General features: G+C 72.9%; 6 protein-coding genes across 6 annotated transcripts; 1 reads left to right on the top strand and 5 right to left on the bottom strand.

Annotated features, from left to right (window-relative positions):
• Positions 1–352: 352 nt before the first annotated feature.
• On the bottom strand, positions 353–1,680 carry H696_06075 (hypothetical protein). The gene has a single exon (XM_009499842.1). The coding sequence runs from the start codon at positions 1,519–1,521 to the stop codon at positions 370–372; it is 1,152 nt and encodes a 383-aa protein (XP_009498117.1). The 5' UTR covers positions 1,522–1,680; the 3' UTR covers positions 353–369.
• Positions 1,681–1,775: 95 nt separating this feature from the next.
• On the bottom strand, positions 1,776–2,629 carry H696_06074 (hypothetical protein; the record flags this gene model as incomplete). The annotated part of the gene is made up of 2 exons (XM_009499841.1): positions 1,776–2,008; positions 2,437–2,629. The coding sequence occupies 2 exons, from the start codon at positions 2,627–2,629 to the stop codon at positions 1,776–1,778; spliced, it is 426 nt and encodes a 141-aa protein (XP_009498116.1).
• Positions 2,630–5,177: 2,548 nt separating this feature from the next.
• Positions 5,178–8,996, bottom strand: H696_06073 (hypothetical protein; the record flags this gene model as incomplete). Its single annotated transcript, XM_009499840.1, has 2 exons — positions 5,178–7,442; positions 7,649–8,996. The coding sequence occupies 2 exons, from the start codon at positions 8,994–8,996 to the stop codon at positions 5,227–5,229; spliced, it is 3,564 nt and encodes a 1,187-aa protein (XP_009498115.1). The 3' UTR covers positions 5,178–5,226.
• A 2,486-nt stretch (positions 8,997–11,482) lies between these two features.
• Positions 11,483–13,020, top strand: H696_06072 (hypothetical protein; the record flags this gene model as incomplete). Its single annotated transcript, XM_009499839.1, has 3 exons — positions 11,483–11,989; positions 12,197–12,409; positions 12,721–13,020. 3 exons carry the CDS (start codon positions 11,483–11,485, stop codon positions 13,018–13,020), a joined length of 1,020 nt encoding a protein of 339 aa, XP_009498114.1.
• Positions 13,021–13,761: 741 nt separating this feature from the next.
• H696_06071 (hypothetical protein) lies at positions 13,762–18,270 on the bottom strand (the record flags this gene model as incomplete). Its single annotated transcript, XM_009499838.1, has 3 exons — positions 13,762–16,065; positions 16,351–17,771; positions 18,026–18,270. The coding sequence occupies 3 exons, from the start codon at positions 18,268–18,270 to the stop codon at positions 14,168–14,170; spliced, it is 3,564 nt and encodes a 1,187-aa protein (XP_009498113.1). The 3' UTR covers positions 13,762–14,167.
• A 2,306-nt stretch (positions 18,271–20,576) lies between these two features.
• On the bottom strand, positions 20,577–21,716 carry H696_06070 (hypothetical protein; the record flags this gene model as incomplete). Its single annotated transcript, XM_009499837.1, has 3 exons — positions 20,577–20,814; positions 20,981–21,324; positions 21,537–21,716. 3 exons carry the CDS (start codon positions 21,714–21,716, stop codon positions 20,577–20,579), a joined length of 762 nt encoding a protein of 253 aa, XP_009498112.1.
• Between the last annotated feature and the right edge of the window lie 153 nt (positions 21,717–21,869).

The raw sequence follows: 21,869 nt of genomic DNA, 5'->3' as shown, positions 1-21,869 counted from the left end.
GGGCGCACGCACGCACACGCGGCCTGCCCCCTCCGTGTGTGTGTATGTGTGTCCATTCATCCGCCCGCGCCCGGGGGCCAGAATGTCCGGCTCTCGGCACACACCGATGCCCCCACCAAAAATGTGCCACTTGTGTGCCCCTGCAGCGCCCAGTGCTCTCCTCGGCCCGCCCTCCCTCTGGCCTATGTTGTCCATGGCGCGGCCCTGTCCGCAGGCAGCCGGTGCTGCACCTCCGACCCCAGAAGCTGCCACCTCGGCGACGGCGCACGCCCGACACCGCCCGAAGACCACCGGCATGTGCAAGGACCCTGGCGAGTGCACCGAAAGCCGCCGCAGCCCCCCCCCCCCCCTAGCCTCTGCTCCCCCGGCTCACGCCGGGCCACCGCCTCGCCAGGCGCGGCGGTGGCTGCCTCCTCGGCATCTACTGGCACATGACCTGGCCCCTTTTCCCGGCCAGGGAAGGTCCCCCTGGGACCGGCATGGCCGGCGACACACGCAGGGCTCGGCCCTCGGCTGATGTGACGCCGACGCGCTCCCGGCCGGGCCCAAGCCCCAGGAGAAGGGTCCCCCCTCACAGCCATGTGGCCGGGCGCTCCCCAGCGCAAGAGGCTGCCGTGCGGAGCCGAGCATGGCAGGGCAGGCCGGCCGGCTGTGCCGACGCCCGCCAGGCGCCGACCGCTCCCACGCCGGCACATGCCGACGCGTAGACACCCACACGGACAAACCGACAAAGAGGCCGAGAGCAGCCGACCGGCGCGAGGAGAGGCACACGAACCGCCGGATGTTGCGGCCGAGCGCCGACCCAGCCCCAAGCACGCCGGGAGTCGATGCCCAGGCCGTCTCGCCCTCCCCCGCCTGGGAGGCCCATCCCCCCCCGGGCATGCGCCGGGCGCGGACCCACATGCATGTCATGGACGGGGGGGCCCGGTGCAGCCGCGCGACCTCGGCCCCGAGGTGTGTTCGCCCCGGCCAGGGACCCGGGTCAGGCGGCCGGCCGGGGAGGCACCGCCGCAGCGAAAGCCCGGTCCCACGGCCCGGGCCAGCCCGGCCGGCAGGCAAGGGGGCCCGCAGGCACATGCGCGCGTGCGCGCGCGGCAGACACACCGACAGAGGCGCCGGAGAAACCATGGGCATGGCCGACAGGCAAGAGCAGTGGCGGGGCGCGGTCCACGCGACCGGGGCTACGGCGGCGATGCGCCCGGGAGGGGGGGCCCGCATGCCGGCGCGCTTCACATGAAGACGCAAACCCACAGCCCAGGCGGAGGACAGCCCCAGGGCGCAGGCACGCGAGGGCGAGGGAGAAAGCGCACCACGCCCCCGGGATGGCCGGCCGGTGCCAAGTGGCGCCCCGAGGCACGGCACACGCGTCGGCCCGGGCCCGGGGGTTCCGGGCCGGCTGACGCCGACACCCAGGCTCCCGAGGCGTGCCAGGCCCCATGGCGCGCGACAGGGCACTGCAAGACGGCCAACGCCCGCGGCTGTCGGGGGCAAAATGACCCCACCCACGGTGGCCGCTGCCATGGGGCACCCGGCATCCTGCTCGCATGGCACTCGAATCCGGTGGCCACTGCCAGGCCCACATGGCAACCGCCCCTAGCGCGCACCCATCATCGACCGGATGAGCAAACTGCTCCCGCTGTCGAGAGAGACAGGGAAGGAGGGAGGGAGGGAGAGAGAGGGAGAGAGAGGGAGAGAGAGGGAGAGAGACAGCGGGACAACACACGCGCGAACATGACGCCCAGGTGCGAACAACAGAGCCGCCCGCCAGCGCGCCCTCATCGGCCCACCCGCCCGGCGATCATGGCGCCAAAGGGCCGCAGCACACATGCTGGCCGGTGATCGCCGGGCCCCAAAGCCATCCGCGCGACACCCCCGGGGCCGCCACCGGCGGCGGCACCCGAGCGCACACCGAAGTGCACACCGAAGTGCACACCGAAGTGCACACCGAAGTGCACACCGAAGTGCACACCGAAGTGCACAGACGGATTGTGCGACCGGGCCAGCAGGCCTCGCCCCGTGCCGGACCGGCCCCGCCCCCAGGGTGCCTCCTTCTCGGGCGCCTGGTGCTTGGGCCATGCTCATCGCCCCAACAAAGACCCGCTTCCGGGGGCGAGTCTTCGCCACGGGGTCAGGGCGGCCCGGGGCAGCAGGCGCACAAGCACCGCCGAGCCCCCACGCCGGGCGCCAACTCGCGCGCAGCCAAGCCAGGCAGCACGCCCCCGGGGGGACCTGCTGCACCGGGACCAACACGCGGCACACGCCCAAGCCAGCCCGCAGGCGCAAACCAATCCCCGCCGCGACTCCACAACACCCGCCAGGCCCCGCTGGCTGTCTCCAAGGCCGGAAGGGGCGGACCTGCTGGCGGTCCAGGCCAGTCCGTGCCCGTGGCATTGCCCCGCCACCGTCTCTCCGCCAGTGCCACCCATGCGAAGGGACATGATCCCACTGTCGACGCGGCGACCCCCCGGCGGAGGTGCCAGGGCGTGCCGCCGACGTCACGGATGGACCCGCCGCCCGCCTCGGCCCCGCGGCCATCCCCGGCCACGATGCGCACCACAAGACCGAGCGGTCCGCCCGGCTGCACACGGGCCTCCGCCCGGACGGCAGCCCCGGCAATCCCGCGCCACATGCCCTGCTGTGGGGGGTGCACACGCGCCCGACAGCCCACGCGTCGACAGTGGGCCGCGCACACTCGCCGACCTCCCAGGCCGGGCCGGCTCACGCAGTCGTCCTCACATAACCATAGCCCCATCCGCGGGGGCTCCCCCGCCGCCCGGGGCCACTTGTGGCACAAGCCCTCACCGCCATCCTGGCGCACGCATGCTCGACGAAACACACGCACACGCACATCCGGATGCCCCATGCACCTCCTCCCGTGGCGGGCACCTCGCCAAGTCGGCCCCCGCCGAGCCATATCCCCTGGCGGTCATGGCGCGCGGCCGGCCGGGCTGCCGCCCTGGAATCAAGCGCGCCGGAGCATGGCCCGCCGGCCGGGGCCAGAGCATGGCCATGGCGCACGACCTGCCCCCATGCGCCGGTGCGACTGGGCTCCACCCCGTTGGAGGGGCCCCCGGTCGCACAAGCCCCCTTTTTTACGAGATTCTCCCCGCCCCAACCGACATGCTGGTGCCCCAAGGCGGGGGAGGCGCCGTGCAAGGTGCTCGCCAGGTCGAATCGCACGAGAGCCGGCCTGCGCTCAGAGGTCGGGCCAATGGCCGGGCGACCGGGCCGGCGCATCCCCGACCGGCCCAGGCAGACACGGCGATCGGCCCGGCCCCAGCACCCTGCCCATGGGACACCTGGGACTCGAGGGTCCGGCCCGCTTCGACGTGCGCCATGGTCGAGGCACGCCCGAGTAGGCCCACCGCCAGGAACGGCCCCCGTCCCGGAGGTAGATCACTCGCTCCGGCGAGCAGGACAGCAGTCCAGGCCCTGGGCATCAACACGAGCCGGGCCCTGTCCCCTTGGGAGATGAAAGGAAGAGGACATGTTGGACGTGGCCCATGGGGCTGATGTCGCGTAAGGGGGGGGGGGGGGGGGCATGCGCGCGCGGCCGGGCCTGCTGAGCAGACCAGCCGGCCATCGCCATGGACGACAGATGCGCAAGGGCGCCGCTGGCCGTCGCCCCATGGTGCACAAGGCCCCGCCATGGGGTACGCACAAGCTGAAGCCCGCCATCCAGCATGCCACACGACATTGGTTCCCCAGGCAGAGGCGCCATGCGGCGCTCCTCACACCGAGGCCCCGGGCCTTTTGCCCAAGTGGCCTTGACCCGGGTGGATGCCGGAAGGCACCGGGCCGACGGCTGTCGGGCCTCTCGCCTCGGCCTCAGCGGCTGTCCCGATTGCTCGCACTGCTCCCGCCACGGCCGCATCCAGCCCCCGGACCACATGCATACACATGTCCTCTTCCTGCGGCCGGGGTGCCGCGTGGCGCCGGCACTGGGCCACCTCGCCACAAGAGCCCAAAGCCCGCACCGAGCCGCACCGACCGTCGCGGCGCGCTGTTGATTGTCGCAACGCGCCCATGTCCCCCAAAGGGTGTCCCCCCTGTGGCTGCCACCTCCCTCGGTGCATTGCTTTCCGCCGGCCTGGGCGCCGGCACCGCGGGCATGCCCGACGCGCGGGCCCGGCACCGCTCCGGGTGGGCAAGCACACATATGTATGGGTGGATGTAGGTTCGTACATACATGCGCACACACACACGCACGCGCCCGGTGCCTTCCCCCCCTCTCCCCGACCAGGGCCCGTGTACAAGGCCGAGATCAGTCGCAGGAGACAGGCGCTCGGCCGGTGGCAGGGTCACACAAGGGAGGGGGTGCTGGCGCCGCCACAGAGGGCGAGGCAAAGAGCGAGTGAAAGAAGAGAGAGACAAACCGAACCGACAAGCGGGTGGAAGGGAAGAGAGAGACAAAAAGAACCAACAAGCGGGTGGAAGAGAAGAGGGAAGGGTGGAGGAGCATGAAGAGGGCGTCCATGCGCACACGCCGCAGAAGCCCCGCTGAAAAGCACCCCCAGGGCGAGTGTCCCCCGCCCCCGGCCGATCTCAGCCCCCCCCCCGGCGGCCTCCCTCACACGCAGCACGGAGAAAGTGCCAACGGATGGCCGCCCCCAGAGCTCTCCCCCGCCGGGCGCGGGTGCCCAGGCATGCAGCCGGGTCGGCTGGAAATGCTTCTTTTTTATTGGCCACATTACGCCCAGCCGAAAGAGCCGCCGGCCGAGTACGCCGCGCGCCGCGCGTAAAAACAACCTCCCAGGCACACCGCTTCGCCGGGTTGCGGTCCCCGGGCGATTTTTCCGGACCAGCTGCGCGCCCCGGCTCCCTCCTTCCCTCTTTCCCCTCCCCCCCCCCCGCCCGGACAAGGGTCATGCCCCGGCACGTTGGACACCCCTGCCCCGGGGCCACGCCGGCCACGCATGGAGTGTCATGCGCGCGCGCGTTGTCCCACCATGCTACGCCTTCGCCCCCAAGCAGGAGGCGGAAAGAGACCGCCCCGCCCGCCCGGGGGGGCTTCTCCGGTGCCGGCTCCTGCCATCCGCAAATCGCCACTCACCACCGGCATACCGGTGCCCCTCCCGCCCACGCACCCCGGCGCCAGCCTCCCCCCGCCGGGGACTCCACACGCGCACGACACAGCAGCAAGAGGCCCCCCCCCCCCCACACACACAACCTCGCCGTATGCGACATCTCGGGTATATTCCCCTGTCTGATGTGGAAGGCAGACTCTCAGTGGCCGCCGCCGAACTTCCGAGCCCAGCAAAGTAGATGCACCAGCAGCACCTCGGCCACGCGGCCGGGGCACAGGCCCCCCGGCAGGCAGGACACCCGGCACCGGCCCTCCTCCGACAGGTGGAAGCCCTTCGGACAGGAGGTGCACTTGTCGGGCTCGGCGCCGCCGGCGCATGCCCGGCAGGTGCAGTGGCACTGGGCGCACGTGTCCGAGCCCGGCGGCAGGAACTCCCCCACCGGGCAGACCTCCGCCACACACTCGTCGCCCACCAGGACAAAGCCCGGCTTGCAGCCGGTGCACACGGCCTCGCAGCCCGGGCCGCTGCCGCTGGCCGCCTCGCAGCTGGCGCACTCTCCCGGGCAGGGCAGGCACGCGGAGGCACACGCATACTCCCCGGCCCCACAGGCCACCACACAGTGGCCATCCTCCAGCACGAGCCCCGGCGCGCATGCGGTGCACGCCCCGGCCTCGGGCCCGGTGCACTCGGCGCACGACGCATGGCAGCCCCGGCAGGCGCCCCAGTCGCTGTAGGTCCCGGCCGGGCAGGCCGCCAGACACACGGCCGGGTCCTCCGGCAGCCAGAAGGCGCAGACGCAATCCCCGGGCCCGGGGCCGGTGCACGCCTGCTGGCAGTCCGGGTGGCATGGCTCGCAGGCCGGCCCGAAGGTGCCGGCCGGGCAGTCGGCCCCCAGGCGCACATGCACCGGCCCGGTGGCCTCGGAAAAGCCCAGCAGCGAGACGACCGGCACGGTGCCCTCGGCCCCGGGCCCGGGAGCCGGGCCACCTGCCCGCGGGATGGCCACCTGCCAAAGCCGCTTGTCGGAGGGCACCTGGAATGCCGCCGGCAGCTCCAGCACCACGGCCGGCAGGAAGCTGCACAGGACCCGGTCGCCCGGGCACCGGAGCAGCGACACCCCGAGCATGGTGTGCGCCTGCAGCAGCAAGGCACTCGGGTATGTGGCCGACCCGGGGATGTGCAGCCCCTGGGCCCGGACATTCAGCGTGCTGACCGGCAGCTGCGGCACCGGCAGGGGCAGGGTCTCCATCAAAACCTGCATGCTGGATGCCAGCCACATGGTCGCGCCGGTGGGCTGCATTTCGCCCGGCGCGCGAACCACCCGCCACTGGTCCTCCTTCGTGGACACGAACACCAGCTCCAGCGGGAAGCCCCCGCCGGCCGGCAGGACCACCGGCACCAGCACATCCGGCCAGGTGGCAACGCCCCGAATGAACCGGCCCACCAGGTAGCTCCACCGGGAATCCCACACCGGCAAGCGCGTGGGCATGGCCGAGGGCAGGTCCCCGGCGCTGGTGCCCACCAGCCAGTCGCCCACGGCCGGGTCGGCCACGCGGCCATCCGGGCCCCCGGGCCCCGGCAGCACCACCATGCCATCCATCGGCACCCGGGTGGCCAGCAGCCGCCGGCCGGCCGGATCGGCCTCCAGCAGGGCCGCCCCCTGGGCCTGGTCCGACAGCATGACCACATGCCGGCCGGTGGTCGCCTGGACCTGGAGGTCCACACAGCCGGTGCCCTGCAGCAGGGGCGTCAGGACGGCCGGGCCGCCGGCGGCCGCACATGGCGCCGACCCGTCCGCCTGCCCGGACGTGCACTCCAGCCACGCCTCATACACGGTGCCCTGGCGGTCGCACAGCGCCAGCCCCAGCAGCAGCTGGCCGCCATCCTCCAGGAAGGGCCCGACCTCGGCCACGGCCACCACATCCGCCGGCAGCGGGCCGCTCAGGAGGGCCACCGGCTGCAGCGGGGCCTTGCCCGGCTGGCCGATGGCCCCATTGGGCATGAGCCATGCCCGGGCCTGGGGCCCGGCCTGCAGCAGGAGCACCATGCCCGGGTCGGTCCCGGTGCCTCCGACCGCCGGTACCACCGGCCCCCCGGACACCGGGTCCACGGTCAGCCGCGTGGCCGCCAGCGCCGTCACCGGGATGCCCGGGTCCAGCCCGGGCAGGGTCTCCACCTCCGGCGGGCTGATGCGCATGACCGGCAGGGCCGGCCCTTCGGCCTGGCACACCCCGGCCACCAGGTGGAACCCCGGCGAGCAGCCGCCCTGCCGGCAGACCACCCGGCCGCCGGGGCCGCTGTACTCCGGAATCCGTGTACTATCGCACACCAGGCAGCCCTGGCGATTGCAGGTCCAGCAGCTGTCCTCGTCGCAGCGCTTGCACTCGTGCTCGGGCTGGCTGAATGGCGGCTCGCCTGGTTTTTTTTTTCCGTATGTGTGTTTTTTCGTGCAGCACCCCCGCCCCGGCGCCCGAGCCGGCCCCCGGGGTCGGCCCGTCGACGACGCGCCACACCGTGTCTCGCTCGTTAGCATCCCTCAGCCGCCAGACCCACGCCGAGCCGGGCACACACACACACACACGTCCAGCAGCTCCCCCCCCCCCCCGGGGGACAGCGCGCACCTGGCGGACGGTCCAAATACCAGCGAGGGCCACAGCCACCGCATATCTGGTCGGGCCGGGCAAAGTACGACACGCCATGGCCCTCGATGCAGTCGAAGGCCCCGAATGTGTCGGTGTAGCTCGGCCCGTCGCAAATGATGCTCTCATCGGTGGAGCACTGAAAGGTGGCCGAGTCGAAGTACACCTGGTTGTAGCTCACCATCAGCCAGTCCGAGAGCCCGGTCTCCGATGTCCGGAACTTGCCCAGCGCATTCCGTCTCACCTCGGTGCCGCCGCTGATGACCATCCACTGCCAGAGCAGGTCCCCCCCATCCGGGCTGACGCTCACCCGCCAAACGTATGGCCGGTCGAAGCCATCCTGCCCGGGGGACTGGTAGAGGAAGAACCCGGACAGTTGGTCCAGCGAGGCCGGCCCCACGGCCACCAGGCTGTCCTGCACCCAGAGCTGCCACTCCGGCACCTCGCCCTCGAGCTCGGGCCCGGGCTGGCTGCCCCCGTGGCAGGGGAAGACCCTCAGCCGGCCGTCGGCCGTGGCCAGCACCACGTCCGCATGGTCCGGGCACTGGGCCACCGTCGACACCAGCCGCGTGGTCACCATGCTGATGACGGTGTCCGACAGCAGCATGGTATCCACCACGGCCGTGCCGTCCTCCTGCAGGGCGATGCTGTGCAGGGCGTCCGACTCGGCCACGTAGAAGTGCCGCCGGGTCCCGGTGGCCGTGAGCACCGGCAGGGCCACCGTCATGCCGACCGGCCGCACGGCCAGCCCGGCCGACGTCAGCCGGCCGAGGAACAGCTCCCCCTGCCGCGACTGGCCCGGGATGTCCGTCACCCCGACCAGGTCCACATCGTCCACGGCCGCGGCCAGGCCGCGCAGCAGTTGCGTGGCCGGCCCCGGCAGCGGGTGTTCCATCGGCGACTCAAACAGCGCCACCCACTGGTCGGTATGCTGCACCAGGGCCGGGGTCGGGCTCCCGGTCACCGGCAAAGCCATGATGCTGGTGCTGGCCGGGTCGACGCCACTTCGCGGGCACTCCAGCGTCTCTCGCGGCACCGGCCCGAAGAAGGACCCGACCCGGTAGTCCGGCAGGATGTCCAGCGCGTCCCGCTGGTCGTAGATCTCCATCGTTGTCGGGCCATTCAGCTTGAACGTCACCGAGGCCTGCCCCGGCGCGGTGACCACATCCACCCGGCCCGTGCCCCGCATGAGGGACCCCATGGACCGGTGGAGGTAGATGTTCGGCAGCCCCGAGGGCGGGGGCATCTGGCCGCGGGCCAGCTCCACCGGCATGGTCAGCATCCATGCCAGCAGGCCGGCCACCAGGCCGAGGGCACTGCCGACCGCCATGTCCAGGCGGTGGTATATGCTCGGGGTCGGTGCTGCACAGCAGGGCGCGTGTGGCAGGCAGCGGGCGCGGCGGCGGCGGCGGCGTCGGAGGCGGGGTGTGCGGGGGCGCGGGCGAGAGAGAGAGAGAGAGAGTAGTGTACTGCTTGATTATGGGGGAAGACGCGGGTGTTTTTGTTGCTTCCCAAGGTGGGGCGGCTGTCCGGACAACATCCCCGGCCGCGCGCCCTTAAATAGCCCTGGCCGGGCGCCACACGGGCTGGCGGGGAAAAGCACCGAGGGGCGCCACGCGCACGCGCCCACCCGGGGGCACATGCCACTTCCCTGCGGCGTGCGCCCCGAGCGGGCCGGGTGCGCCGCCGGTGTCCCCCCGCCCCGGCCCCTCCCTGGCGGCGAGCGGATGCCCTTGGCCCACACGGCGCGCCACCCGCCGCCCGATCTCCCCGTGGACTTCGCAAGCAACAAAGCCCGGCCAGGTCACGCCCGGTCCTATGACCCTTCATATCTCTCGGGCCACATAGCATCGCAAGTGCATGCCATCATCGAGTCAGGCCCGGGAAGCGGAATCCAGCCGGGCCGGAGTCCACAATCATGGCCCCCCCTCTGCCCTCCCGAGGAGCGGCCTCCGCCCCACAAAAAGGGGGCCTGCCCCGACTCCCAAGGGGGCCCGCGCACATTGCATCACACAGCCCCTTCCATCTGTAAGGGGAGAGGCCCCTCCCGCCCGGATATGTGGCCGTGTCGTGGCGCCGGCCCGGCACCGACCACGAGGATGACCCTTTCGCGACTCCATCCCGACAGACGGACCCCGAGTCTCGGCCCCCGCTCCTCCCCCTTCCGGACCCCGCAGCCAGGCAACCATGCGCCGGCCTCGTGTGTGTGTGGCCGCCCGCCCGAGGGGGCACCTTCCCCCGCCAGCGCCGGTCGTACGAGCATGCATGGTGGGGCGTCGGCGCGTTAGAACCCCCCCCCCCCACGGGGGGCAGGAGCGGAGGCCGGGCCGCCCACGGGCTCGCGCGCCACGCCCCATCCGGCGGCATGTCGGGCCCGGGCGGCGGCGTCATAAACAGGCCCCCGATCGGCGGGCTATTATCCCGAAGCCCGGGCACGAGTTGGCCAGTTGGCGCGAGGCCGCGTGACTCCGGTGTTGGCACGCGCGGGGCGTGGAGGGAAGAACACCGCCATGTCGCGCCCTGTGATCGCGCGTGTGACCAGCGCACTGCCAACGCACGCGGCTCGCCGGGCCGCCTATCGCGCTCCTGCCACGTCGGTGCCGGCTTGTTTGTTTTTTTTTTTCTCTTCCGGCGACCTTGCCATCAGGGGAGATCGCGCAGCGCAAGGGGCGACAGTTGTATCGGCATGCGAGCCGCCCTCGGTCCGGCCCGGACACTGCCGCGCACACTCTCCGAGTCTCCCGGGGACGAAAGGTAGGGGCGTCGAGCGAACTTGCCCCGCTCAGGCAGCCCTCACCGCCGGCCCCGCTGAGCCTCCAAGAAGGGGCTGCCAGGTGTACGCGCGAGACCTCTCCCCGGGGGTGAGGCTGGCGCCCGTGCTTTGGATCGGTCCTCACGCCCGAGACCCCATCCGGCCGGGAGGCGGTCGGGAACACCCGGGCCCCTGCCTTCCGACCCACGCACGCGCCCATGCCCGGCCGATGGACGCTCACGCTGAAGATCCCCAACAAGGGGGGTCTCCCGCGGCCGCGCCTCGGCCACGGGCTGCACAGGTCGGACGTAGCGCCTCCCCTTCAGGTTGGCCCGGCCCGGCCCGCAAAGTGCGCCTGCCACCAGCCACTCGGGCCGCTTGAGGGGGGGGCCACTCGGGCCGTCAGACCGGTCGACAGCCTCCCCCCCGCCCTCCGGAGGGCGATCTCCCGCAAGTGTGTGCCCTGCCCTGGCGCGCGGTGGCTGCCCCAGCCAGCCCCCAGCATGTCGGGAGCTCCGGATGTGCCTGGCCCACAGGCCGGGGGCTCATGGCTGGATGCCCGCCCGGCAGTCCCGCCGGGGGGCCTACAAACGCCGCCGCCCGAGGGCGCCGCGAGGCCGGCTCATACGCACCCCGTCCCCCGGCCTGCCCTCTGTTCTTTCTCTTCTCTGCCATCGCGCTGCTGTCGGCTGCTCCGCCTGGGCCTCCCCCTCCGCCGTCGTTCATGTCGGGCGAGGCGCATGCACCGGCGCCATTCCGCCGTGCGCTCCAGGCGTGTGCGCATCCCCGCCGGGCCCACCTGTGTGCCTGTGTGTCACGGCCCCCTGCAGATGACCATGCCTACCCCCCCGGGCGAGTGGCTTCCCCGGGCGACTGGCTCGTGGCCCTGGTCAGGGAACATCAAGCGCGCCCGCTCGCTGTGCTGCCTTCATCTGCTTTGCCCTTCACCCCTTGCTCCGGGAGGCGGGCGCACTGTTCGCTAACGAAAAGATCGTCGCCAGCTGACCACCGACAGGGACCTGGTCGGTTGCCTTTCCGTTCACCGCGGCACGGTGCGCATTGACATGGGCACCATGCAGGTGGACTTCGCATTCCACCGCCTGGGCCAAGGCCCGCATGGCTCCACCATGGCGGTGGTGTCGTCGGTGAGCCACTGCATGCAGTGTCTTGGCATTCACCCGAGCACCACCACCAAGATCCGCGCCTTCGCTCGGCACCGGTGGCAGGGAGACCCCCGCCCGGCAGGCATCACGCCCGCCTGCACCAGGGCATGCCAGCTGGCCGGGGCCCGGTCGTGTGCCATGCTCGCGGCCCATGGCCACCGGCTCCTGGTCGTCATCGTCAATGGCTGCCTCTTGCTGGTGGACTGGTCCCGCCCGCTGGGCGCCGGGGGGCCGGATGCTCCGCTCGCCCTGCTCACGGGGACCATCCTCAAGCGGGGCATCCGCCCGGGCGCCACCTTTCAAATGACCACCACCCCTGGCGAGGCCCTGCTGGTGGACTCGGCCACGCGTTCCGGGTACCTGGTCAACCTCGCCCAGTCGACAGCCCAGCCCCTGGACCTGGCCCATGTACGTGACCCCCCTTTGTCCCTGTTCTTCCTTCCCGTGGCCCATTTGGGCGCCTGGCCGTGTGCCGCCCTCTGGGCTTCTCCCCGCGCGCAGGCTTTGAATCCGGCCGCCAGGGGGGCGCTCTGCTGCTTCCACTCCACTCACGCCGGTGTCCCTGCTCTGCGCGCGATCCCCGAAACTCCCCGCCGCCGCATTTTTTTCATTCAGATCCCCCTGCCCCTCTTCGAGGATGATGTGGCAGCCCGGTCCTTCATGAATGGCGACGTCTTTCGCTTCGATGTCCCGGAGTCGGTCCCTCCCTCGTCACTTGCCTCGCCCTTCCGGAACCTGCCTGCCGGCGGCCCGCTAACCGTGTTCTGCAATCCCCGCAAGGGAACTGCCACGGTCTTCCGGGAGGCCTGCAAGCCGGAGGCCTATCATGTGCGTGGCGCGCTGCCCGGCCGCTCTTTCCCCTGGCGCCTCTGCGCGCTAGCACACCGTGTTTCTGGTCCCTGACCGAAGCCCCACCTTGTCTCTCTCTCTCTCTCTCTCTCCCTCTCTCTGCTCTCTGCTCTCTTTGCTATCTTTGCTCTCTGCTCTCTTTGCTCTCTGACCTCTCTGACCTCTCTGACCTCTCTGACCTCTCTGACCTCTCTGACCTCTGACCTCTCTGACCTCTCCACTCTCTGCCCCCTCTCCGCTCTCTGCTCCCTCTCCTGATCGCCCCTCCTTCCTCACCCCCCTGCCTTCAGGGACCGGACTTTGAGAACCTGATCAACCCCCAGCGCCTGATGATCCACGGCCGGCGGGCTCTCTCGCTCCATGAGGATTTCCTCGTCTGCCATGAGTACCCCTTCGGCGGTGGCCGGTCCAAGCGGGCCGCCTTTGCCTTTGCCCTGCGCCTCCCCTCCCCAGGGGGCCGCCTCTGCCCGACGGCCGATGCCCCCCTGGACCTGGATCATTGCAGGGTGGCCCTGGATGGCCGCTGGGCGGTCCGGGTAAACCTGCTCCTCGGCCAGACGGTAGATGGCTGTGCTTCCCCCACATCATGACCAATGTCACCCTCCAGCCGGCTGCCGCCTCCCTCTCTTCGGCCACGGGCGCGTGACAAACGTGCCCCTCCGGATGGCAGGTCATTGGGAGATCGCCCTGGCCGTGGCCCGGGTCCCCTCCCGGTTGCTCCTCTCCCCTCGCTCATGCGTGCATGCGCCACCTGTGCCGAGGAAATAAACACGATGGCTTGCTCCTTTGGTTGTTCCACCTTGTGCTCGCCCCTCTGTCACAGAGCTCCCTCCCTGTGTGGAAACCCGTGCGAAGAGCACCGCAGTTGACATTCCCCTTTCCCCCGGGCCCCATGGCCGGCGCACACCTGGCGCCCAAAAACCACTCAAAAATCACCGGCCAAGCTCCGGCCCCTGGCCGGCCCCCCCCCCCGGGCGTATCGCTCCCCGCAGGCGCCGGGCATGCGAGCCACCCACAAGCACCGCCCAAGCCAGCCCCACAATGGCCGCATGTGACCCGCCGCTGGCGGCGCCTGACTCCCGATCGGGCCCCCCCGGCCCGACACATTGGGCCACGCTGCCGACGCGTGCCAGCGCGTCGAGAGGGCCGCGCCCCGCCCGTGTGCGCACCCCGCGCCTCGGATCCCCCTCCGCACCACCCATCCAGCCCGGTTGTGACCCCTCCTCCCCTCCCAGCCTCCCAGCCGGGAAGCGTGCCCGTGGTGCCTTTTTCTTGCAGCGCCGGATCCGGGCCCGCGGGCGGCGCCTTGCCGGCATGCACTTCCTCTCTGCCGCTTTTTTTGCGCCCTGTTTTATTGCCACTCCACAGGGCCCGGCGCGGCGGGCGGCGCACTCTCGCTCTCGGGCAGGGGGCCGTCGGCTGGCTGGGGGTGCCCGCTGCGCACCGTGTGCGCGGGAAATGCCCCCCGCACGCCGCCACCACACGCCGAGCTCGGCCACAGCATGCTACCGCCTGTGGCCACATATCCCCCTGGCGTGGGGCACGGGCCCGCTGGATCGGCATCCTTTCCGGCGGCCCGCGGCGCCCCGGTCACAGCCAGCCAAAAGGCACCCACGGTTCTCGCTCTCTCTCTCTCTCTCTCTCCCTCGCTCCAGCGCGGCCTCGTCTCAGGCGGCGGCCTATGCACACATGCCCTCTCCGCCCCGGCAGCACGCCGGGGGCGATCCGGTCGCCGGCCTAGGCGAGGCAGCTGGCCGGGCAGGGCACGCAGCTGCCCTCGCTGGCTCCGAACCCGGGCATGGTGCCGCCGGTGCACAGCTCCATGCAAGCGCCCCCGGGGGTCATCAGCCGGCCGGGCGGGCAGCCGGTGCAGGCCGCCGGATCCCCCGGGGCCGAGCACAGCATGCACGTCGGGTGGCATGGCTGGCAGCCCGGGCCGGCGGTCCCCGGCGGGCAGGGCACACATGCCCCGGCGTCGGGCCCGGACCCGGGCATGGTGCCGGCCGCGCAGGTGCCCGCGCAGGTGCCCCCCTCGGCCGCCAGGAAGTGCCCCGGCGGGCAGGCCGTGCAGGCCGCCGGGTCGGCCGGGGCCCAGCACTCGGCGCACCCGGCGTCGCACGCCCGGCACCCCAGGCCGACGGTGCCCGGCGGGCAGGTGGCCCGCAGCCGCACATACACCGGCCCCATGGTCTTGGCGTAGGTCAGCACACTGACCAGCAGCCCCGGGGCATGGGCCGACGGGCCGGCCGGCGTGTGGACCACCGGCTCCGCCCACAGGGGCCCGGTGCTCGGGAGTCGGAGCTCCACCGGCAGGTCGGCCCGGACCGCCGGCAGCAGGACGCACGCCGCGGCCCGGCCGCCAGGCCGGCACCACAGCACCGACACGGCCACATACTTGCGCGACAGCAGCACCAGGGCGCTCGGGTACTCGGCCGACCCGCCGGCCAGCCGGACCCCGAAGACCCGCGCGTCCGGCGCATCCTCGGCCCCCAGCCGCGGCCGGTCCGGCAGCATGCCGAGCCTCTGTCGCACGGTCCGCCCGCCGTGCGTCCGGGTGCCGGCCACCGGCGCCAGGCTCCCCGGCATCCGGACGACATCCCACGCATGGGCCGCGGTGTCCTCCACCAGGACCAGCTCCGGCCCCGGGCCGGGGGCCCCCTCCGGGCCCCGGGGGAGGAGAACCGCCCGGTACTGGTCGTCCGGCCAGCTGGCCGCCGGCAGCAGGGCCTCCCCGCCGGCGGTCCACCACCACCGCGGGTCATCCCGGGCCACCAAGTCCAAGGGCCCGACCCCGACATGGTTCTTGCCCAGCACCTGCACCACCCACTCGCCGGGCACCGGCAGCACATCCGACGCCTGGTGCCAATTGTAGTCCAGCGTCCGGGCGTCCGGGTCCGCCTGAATAATCGACGTCATCAGGTAGTCGTCCATCAGCATGAAGTGGCGCTCGCCCAGGCGCTGGGCCAGCGGCAGCATGTGCGACGTGAAGAAGCCCGGCGTCCCGGGCCCGGCCACGGTGCACCCCTCCCCCGGGGCCGGCGGCTGGCACGACAGCCAGGTGACCATCACCCAGCCGGACTCCTGCATGACCACGATCCCCATGACCAGCTGGCCGGCCGAGTCCAGCATCGGCCCGAGCTCCGTCATGGCCAGCACCTGCGGCCCGGGGGTCGCGGTGAAGAGCCGCACCGGCACCGGGGCCGGCTTCCCCGGCCGGCCGATGTCCTCCAGCCGCATGACCACCGGGTCGGCCCCGGCCCCGGCAAAGAGCAGGACATTCCGCGGCTCGGTGCCCACCGGCGGGATGACCGGCAGCCCGGTGGCCGGGTCCACCCCGAGCCGGGTGGCCCCGATGCCGGTCACCTCGGCCGCCGACACCGGCCCCGGCAGGACCTCCCCCCCGGCGGCCGCCATGTGGGCCACGTCCAGGCGCGTGGCCGCCGGCAGGCAGACACCCCCCTGCCGGGTGAAGCCCCCGGAGCAGGCCCCCACGCAGGCCATGCCGCCGCCCGGGCCGGTCGGCTGCAGCAGCAGCGCCCCCTTGCACACCAGGCAATCATGGGCATCGCACACTTGGCACATGCTGTCGGCGCAGGGCCGGCACGTGTGGCCGGGCGCGGAGAAGGGCGGCTCGGCTGTCGGCCAAGGTGTGCCCCCCGGCCAGAGCGTCAGCACCGATGAACGGCAAAGCGGTCCCTCCCTGCGGCCAGAACACCAGCACCGCTGAACGGCAGAGCGGCCCCGCCCCCCTGCGGCCAGAACACCAGCACCGCTGAACGGCAGAGCGGTCCCGCCCCTCCGGCCAGAACACCAGCACCGATGAACGGCAGAGCGGTCCCGCCCCCCTCCGGCCGCCCCGCCCCCCCTCATCCCCGCCCCGCCCCCCCTCATCCCCGCCCCGCGCGCCGGGCCATGCGCACCTTCCGGCCGGTCGAGGTAGTGCTCTTCGGCGCAGTCGGCGCACAGTTGCCCCGGGGCCACGAACGGCGACAGCACCCGGCCCGGGGCGCAGGCCCACCCCCGCGCGGAGCCGGTCACCCCGGCCGGGCCGTCACACACGATGCTGCCATCGGTGTCGCAGCCAAAGCGCTCGGACTCCAGCAGCAGGTCCTTGTCGGCCATGAGGGCCCACTCGCCGACCTGGTCCTGGGCCCGGTTCAGCCGCAGGCGAACCAGCTGCAGGTGCCCGGGCGCCGCGTGCCCGGGGGGCAGGACCAGCCGCCGCCAGGCAAGCCCGCCGGCCTGGACCCCGGCCCGCCACAGCTGCATCGGCGCCCCGGCCGGGCCCGGGCCCGGCTGCAGGAAGTACAGGAAGCCATACGCCTGGTCCAGGGCCGCGGCCTCCGGCGGGACGACCAGGCGCCCGGTGGCGGCCGACGCCGCGGCCGGCAGCGACGCCGTGAAGGGCAGCCCGGCGGCCGGCGCCGCGGCCCCCGCACACGGGATCACATGCACCTGGTCGCTGTCCAGCAGGAGCACCACATCCCCGGCCCCGGGGCAGTGGCCGGCATCGGCCACCAGCCGCGTGACGGCCAGCTGCCGGATGGCCCCCATACCCGCCGGCAGGGGGATGGCCTGGACGCTGGCCGGGCCGCCGGCCACCCCCGCATGGCTCACATGCTGCAGGGTCTGCCCCACCGACAGGTAGAATGCCCGGCCGGGCCCGGGGCACGCGTGGGCCGACTCGCCCCCGGCCACCGGCACGCCGAAGGGCACCCGCAGCAGGCTGGCCTCGGTCAGCTCCCACAGGTGGACCTCCCGCGGCCCGGCCGGCGGCTCCACCAGCCCCAGCAGGTCCACCCGGTTGGCGGCCACCGCCCGGCCGGCCAGCAGGCTCACCGGCTTCACCGGGAAGTGTCGCTGGTCCCTCTCGGTGAAGAGCACGGCCCACTGGTCCGAGTGCAGGACCCCCACCGGGCGGTCGTGCCCGGCCAGCGCCAGCCCCATCCACCGGGGGGTCACCCCGGCCGGGATGGTCGTCCGCGGGGCGAAGCCCCAATACCGCGTGAAGTGCCCGCCGAAGCGGACCTCCTCCACCTCCTTCAGCGAGGTATTCTGCACGTACATGTTGCCATTCTGCAGGTAGTTGTCCACCAGGTAGGACGGCGCCCCGGGCAGGGTGACCGCCGGCCCGAACGACTCCGGCCTGAACCCCGCATGCCAGGTGGCGTGCAGGAAGACATCCGACGTGGGGGCCTGCCCCCGCGCGGGGGCCGCCCCCCCGCCGAGCAGGGCCGCCAGCAACAGCAGCGGCCCCAGGCTCAGCAGCAGGGCCGGCGGTGCCGCCGGCGTCCTGCTGCCCTGCCTGCTGGCGTCGGGGGTCATGGTGGCTGCCTGGTCGCTGTGCGTGTGTATGTGTGTGTGTGTCCTTTCGTGGATGTGAGTGCGCTCGTTTCGGAGGGGAATGCAAAGAGGGAGAGAGAGAGAGCCTGCGAGGCAACAAAGGTCGGGGATGTGGTCCCCCCTTCGGCCGGGGGGGGAGGGCATGCAGGGATGCCGCCATTTAAAGCCACCTGCCGGCCGCCGGGCGCACCAGGGGCCGGCACCCTCCACACAAATGGACACATCGGCCAGCACTCTCGACATTACACGGACATGCCGGCCAGCGGGCCGTACTGCACACGCACCGGCCGGCACACGGGCCCAAGGCGCCCCGGCCCGGGCACAGCCCCCTCCTCGCGGATGCGCCGATTCTCGCGGGCCCATGCGCGCCGTCCACACCGCCGGCCGGACCAGGCCGCGGCATTGCCAACTGCCCGGCACACGGCCGCCGGACCGGTGGCGCTCTCGGCCGGCGGCTGCCGCCATTGCACATGCAGCCCATTCACCAGAGCACCCATGCCTGCCAACATTGGTCCCGACAAGAAAATGCCCCGAATGGAAGGCCCCATCGCCCCCGGGCACCGCGCTGTCAAAGGCGGCGCCCGACAACACCGCGGCCCGGCGGCACGCACCCGCGTGGGTCGAAGAGGGCGCCCCGGCCCGCGAGCCGGCAACCGCCAGCCCTGCTCGAGGGTAGCCTGGATTCCAGGGGGACGGGAGGATAGGCAACCTCTCGGGCCCCCCCTTCCTGGAGCACGGCACCAGGATGCCGGTGCTGTCCCTCTCCCCCCCCCCGGGGGGGGGGGGGGGGCGTGGATACACCTCCCGCCGACCCATGCCCCCCTTCCGCTCTCGCGCCCGCCCCTCCGTCCGGCTGTCATCCCGCCCCTCGGCCCGGCCCTGCGCATCCTGGGCGCGCCCACCCGGCGGAGGGCACTTAGCCCACAGGCGGGGCGCGCCCGCCCGGCGGTGCCTCGTCCTCTCCAGACACAGGCCGATGTTCGCCCCGGGGATTCTGCATATGCAGAACTCGGTCTCGACTCGGCGCATCCGGCCGGGGAACGGCCACTGGCCGCCGGGCGGGGCGCGACCGGCCGCGGGCTCCCGGCGCGTGTGTCCCCGGCACGCGGACCGATGGCCCGGCAGCCGTGCCCGGGGCCCCTGCGGCGCGCACACGCGCGCCCCGACAGGAGCTGGCCTCCCCCGGGGGAGCCAGTGCCGGGGCGGGCAGCCTGCCAGGGCTTGGCCGGGCGGCCCGGCGCCGAAGCTGGCCCCTCCTGCGGGCCCTCCGCACACGCGCACGTGCCTCCCCCCCCCCCCCTTGCCCGAGCACGCCGACCACGGGGACCCCTCGGGCCGAGAGGCATGGTGCCCCTGCGCCGGTGCCCGCCGGACGCGCGGCTGATCGAGGGGCACGGGGAGCAGGGCACCCACCTCCGGGGAGTCGTCCGCCGAAGGCCCCAAGGGTGGTCGGCCCGACACCACGCCCGGCGATGGTCCCCCTCGCTGGGTGCCCACACTGAGGGCTCCGTCGCGGATGAAAAACGTGTGCCGTCCCCGCCGCCGCGCCCGGGCCCGAGGGATCCACACAAGGCCCCCCGCCAAAGGACCACGCTCTGCCGCGCCCTGGGCACCGTCGTCAACCATCCCCACCGGGGCCAGGCCCGCACATCGCCCGTCGCCCCCGGCCCTGCCAGGCACGAGAGCCGGCTCGGCCATGCGCATGCCCCGGCCAGAGGCCGCCATTTTCACCTCCGCATGGCCGGGCCGTCGGGACCCGGCCACGTCCGCCGGGGTCGCGCCGCACGACGCGCATCACCCCGGAGGGCAGCCACCGGCGCGCCGACTTCCCCCGAGCTGGGGGGGGGGGCTGCCCCGCTCCCTCCCATCGAGCGCCGGCGAAAGCGCCTGGGCCGCGGCCTCGCCACCCGGGCGCCTGGCGCAGGTGCACGCCCCGCCTGGCCGCACATGCCCGGCGCATGCAGCACCACGGCCCCCGCCATGGCTCCAAGACACTCCTCGGCCTCGGCCGCGAACCGTGGCAATCCACCCGCGCCGGCTGCCCGGCCGCCTCCAACATCGGCGATCCCGGCTGCAAGTCAAAAGGATGCCAGGGCAGGGAACCCACCCTTGCCATGTCGACGCGCGGCCGACCGCGCCGGCGGGTGCAGTGCTCCTCGCGTCGGCCGAGCCGGCACATCGGCCCAGGGCGCCCGCCGCGCGCCCGAGCGGCTCCCCGCACCCGGGGCTCGAGATGCCCGTGTGGGCAGGCATGCGCCCCCTGGCGCCCTCCCTCAACAGGATGCCGCGGACCGGGAGGGGGGGGGGGGGGCACCCAGCGCCGCCCGCGGTCTGGATCCTCTGCGTGGACTGCCTCCGTCCTGGGCGCGGGGAGCCCCAGCGTGCCGGGGCCGCCGGCGGGAGGGACCGCGTCTCGGCCCGGCGCCAGGTCCCCTCCCCGCGCACGACCAGGGGCCAGCTTCGCCCACGCTGCCGGCGGCCCCGGCCTGCGGCCCTCCCCTGCCTGCGGCCGCACCCCCGGGGGAAGTGGCCCCTGCGCCGACTGGCGGGCGCCGACGCCCGCCGCCCTGATTGCACCGGCAAGAAAAACCTCGGAGTTGCGCGGGAGAGAGATCCTCCTCGCCCTGGCGAAAGGAAAAAAGCCCCGCCTGACGGAGGCCCGCACTCGCCAGCGCGCACGCGACAACACGACGCATTCCCGAACGACCGGCTTGCATTCGACATACTCAAAGGGGGGGCAGCCACCGCCCCGGCGGGCAAACGCCGCGCCACGTGCGCGGCCCATCCCCGCCCCCCGTCGGAACTACTCCACGGTCGCGAAGGACCCCGCCTCCTCGAGGTACCTCAGATTGCAGGGGGCCTCCACCAGAGATGCGCCGGCATCCGGGAAGACGGCGTCAAACAGGGCGGGCCTCAGGGCCAGGCTCGGCGGGAAGCAGCCATTCGCCACACGCCTCTTCGCGTCCCTGGCCGGGTGGCCGGCCTGCGAGGGGACACCGCCCCCCGGCCGGCCGTGCACATGGCACCCCGGTGGCTCGCCGCTGCGGCAGGACACGCCGGGGAAAAAAAGGGCGGGGGGCGGATGGAAGCGCGGTTCCCCCCCGCCCGACGCACACGTCGAGACAGACAGATGGATGGACAGACGCCACGGCGGTCAGGATGGTCGGCCCGCTCGCACCCCCGCCCCCGCGTGACACAGCCTCGTACCTGACCACTGGCAGCCAGCTGCCCAGAAGCTCCACCCTCAGGGCGGCAATGGCCCCCGGGTCGCGGGAGAGCTGCATGCCGGTGCACATCGGCATGACCACATCGTCATGCTGCTGTGCCCCGCGGAACACCCGCAGGGGGATGCCCCAGGGCACGGGCCCGGCCCGGCCGCCGAGCAGGACAACCTTCGGCGACCCCTCCAGCGGGCCCTGGGCACAGGTGACCAGCACCTCGGTCAGGCCGGAGTACAAGCCGGCCGAGGTGCCGCGCCACCGGCCGTCCCACATGCGCTTCACCCTCATCATGATGATGCCGTGCCCCTCGATGTCGCCAACCAGCGAGTCCTGGCCGGCCGCACCCGCCGGCCGGAAGGAAAGGCCGCGTCAGCCACCGCGCCGCCACCGGTCGAGGGCCGGCGCCCCCCCCCCTGGGCCTTTGCGAGCCGGCCGCCGCGCCCGGCGCCTCCGGCAAGCGCCGGCCCCCCGCGCCAGGCCACGCCACACCCAGGGCCCCTCCCCCCTGAGAGGGGAGAAGCACCGGACAGGGCAGGACGCACCCTCCGGACAATGCCGCGATGCTCGGTCAGAAAGTGCCGCACCTTGGCCCGGTACTGCTCGTAATCGCCGGCCACCGGGCCCGGGAAGGAGATCTCCATATGCATGAATGCCACCCTGGACAGGTCCTGCACCATGGGCCCCTCCGCCAGGAAGACCACCTGCAGCCGGCTGGGGCACATGTTGATGACAGTGTCCCAGGTGCACAGCGGATCCGCCAGGGTCAGGCCCCGCAGGCCCGAGTCGGTGCTCCGGGCGATGGAGTAATGCACGCGCGACGGCGCGAACGGCTCCTCCCGGGGCAGGTCGATGGACCGCCACCGCGGTCGCTCCCC

Source organism: Fonticula alba (genome assembly GCF_000388065.1).
Source record: "Fonticula alba strain ATCC 38817 unplaced genomic scaffold supercont2.17, whole genome shotgun sequence".
In the NCBI taxonomy this organism is placed as follows: domain Eukaryota; order Rotosphaerida; family Fonticulaceae; genus Fonticula; species Fonticula alba.
The sequence above is the reverse complement of the archived record's forward strand: the minus strand, read 5'-3'. Positions and strand labels throughout refer to the sequence as shown.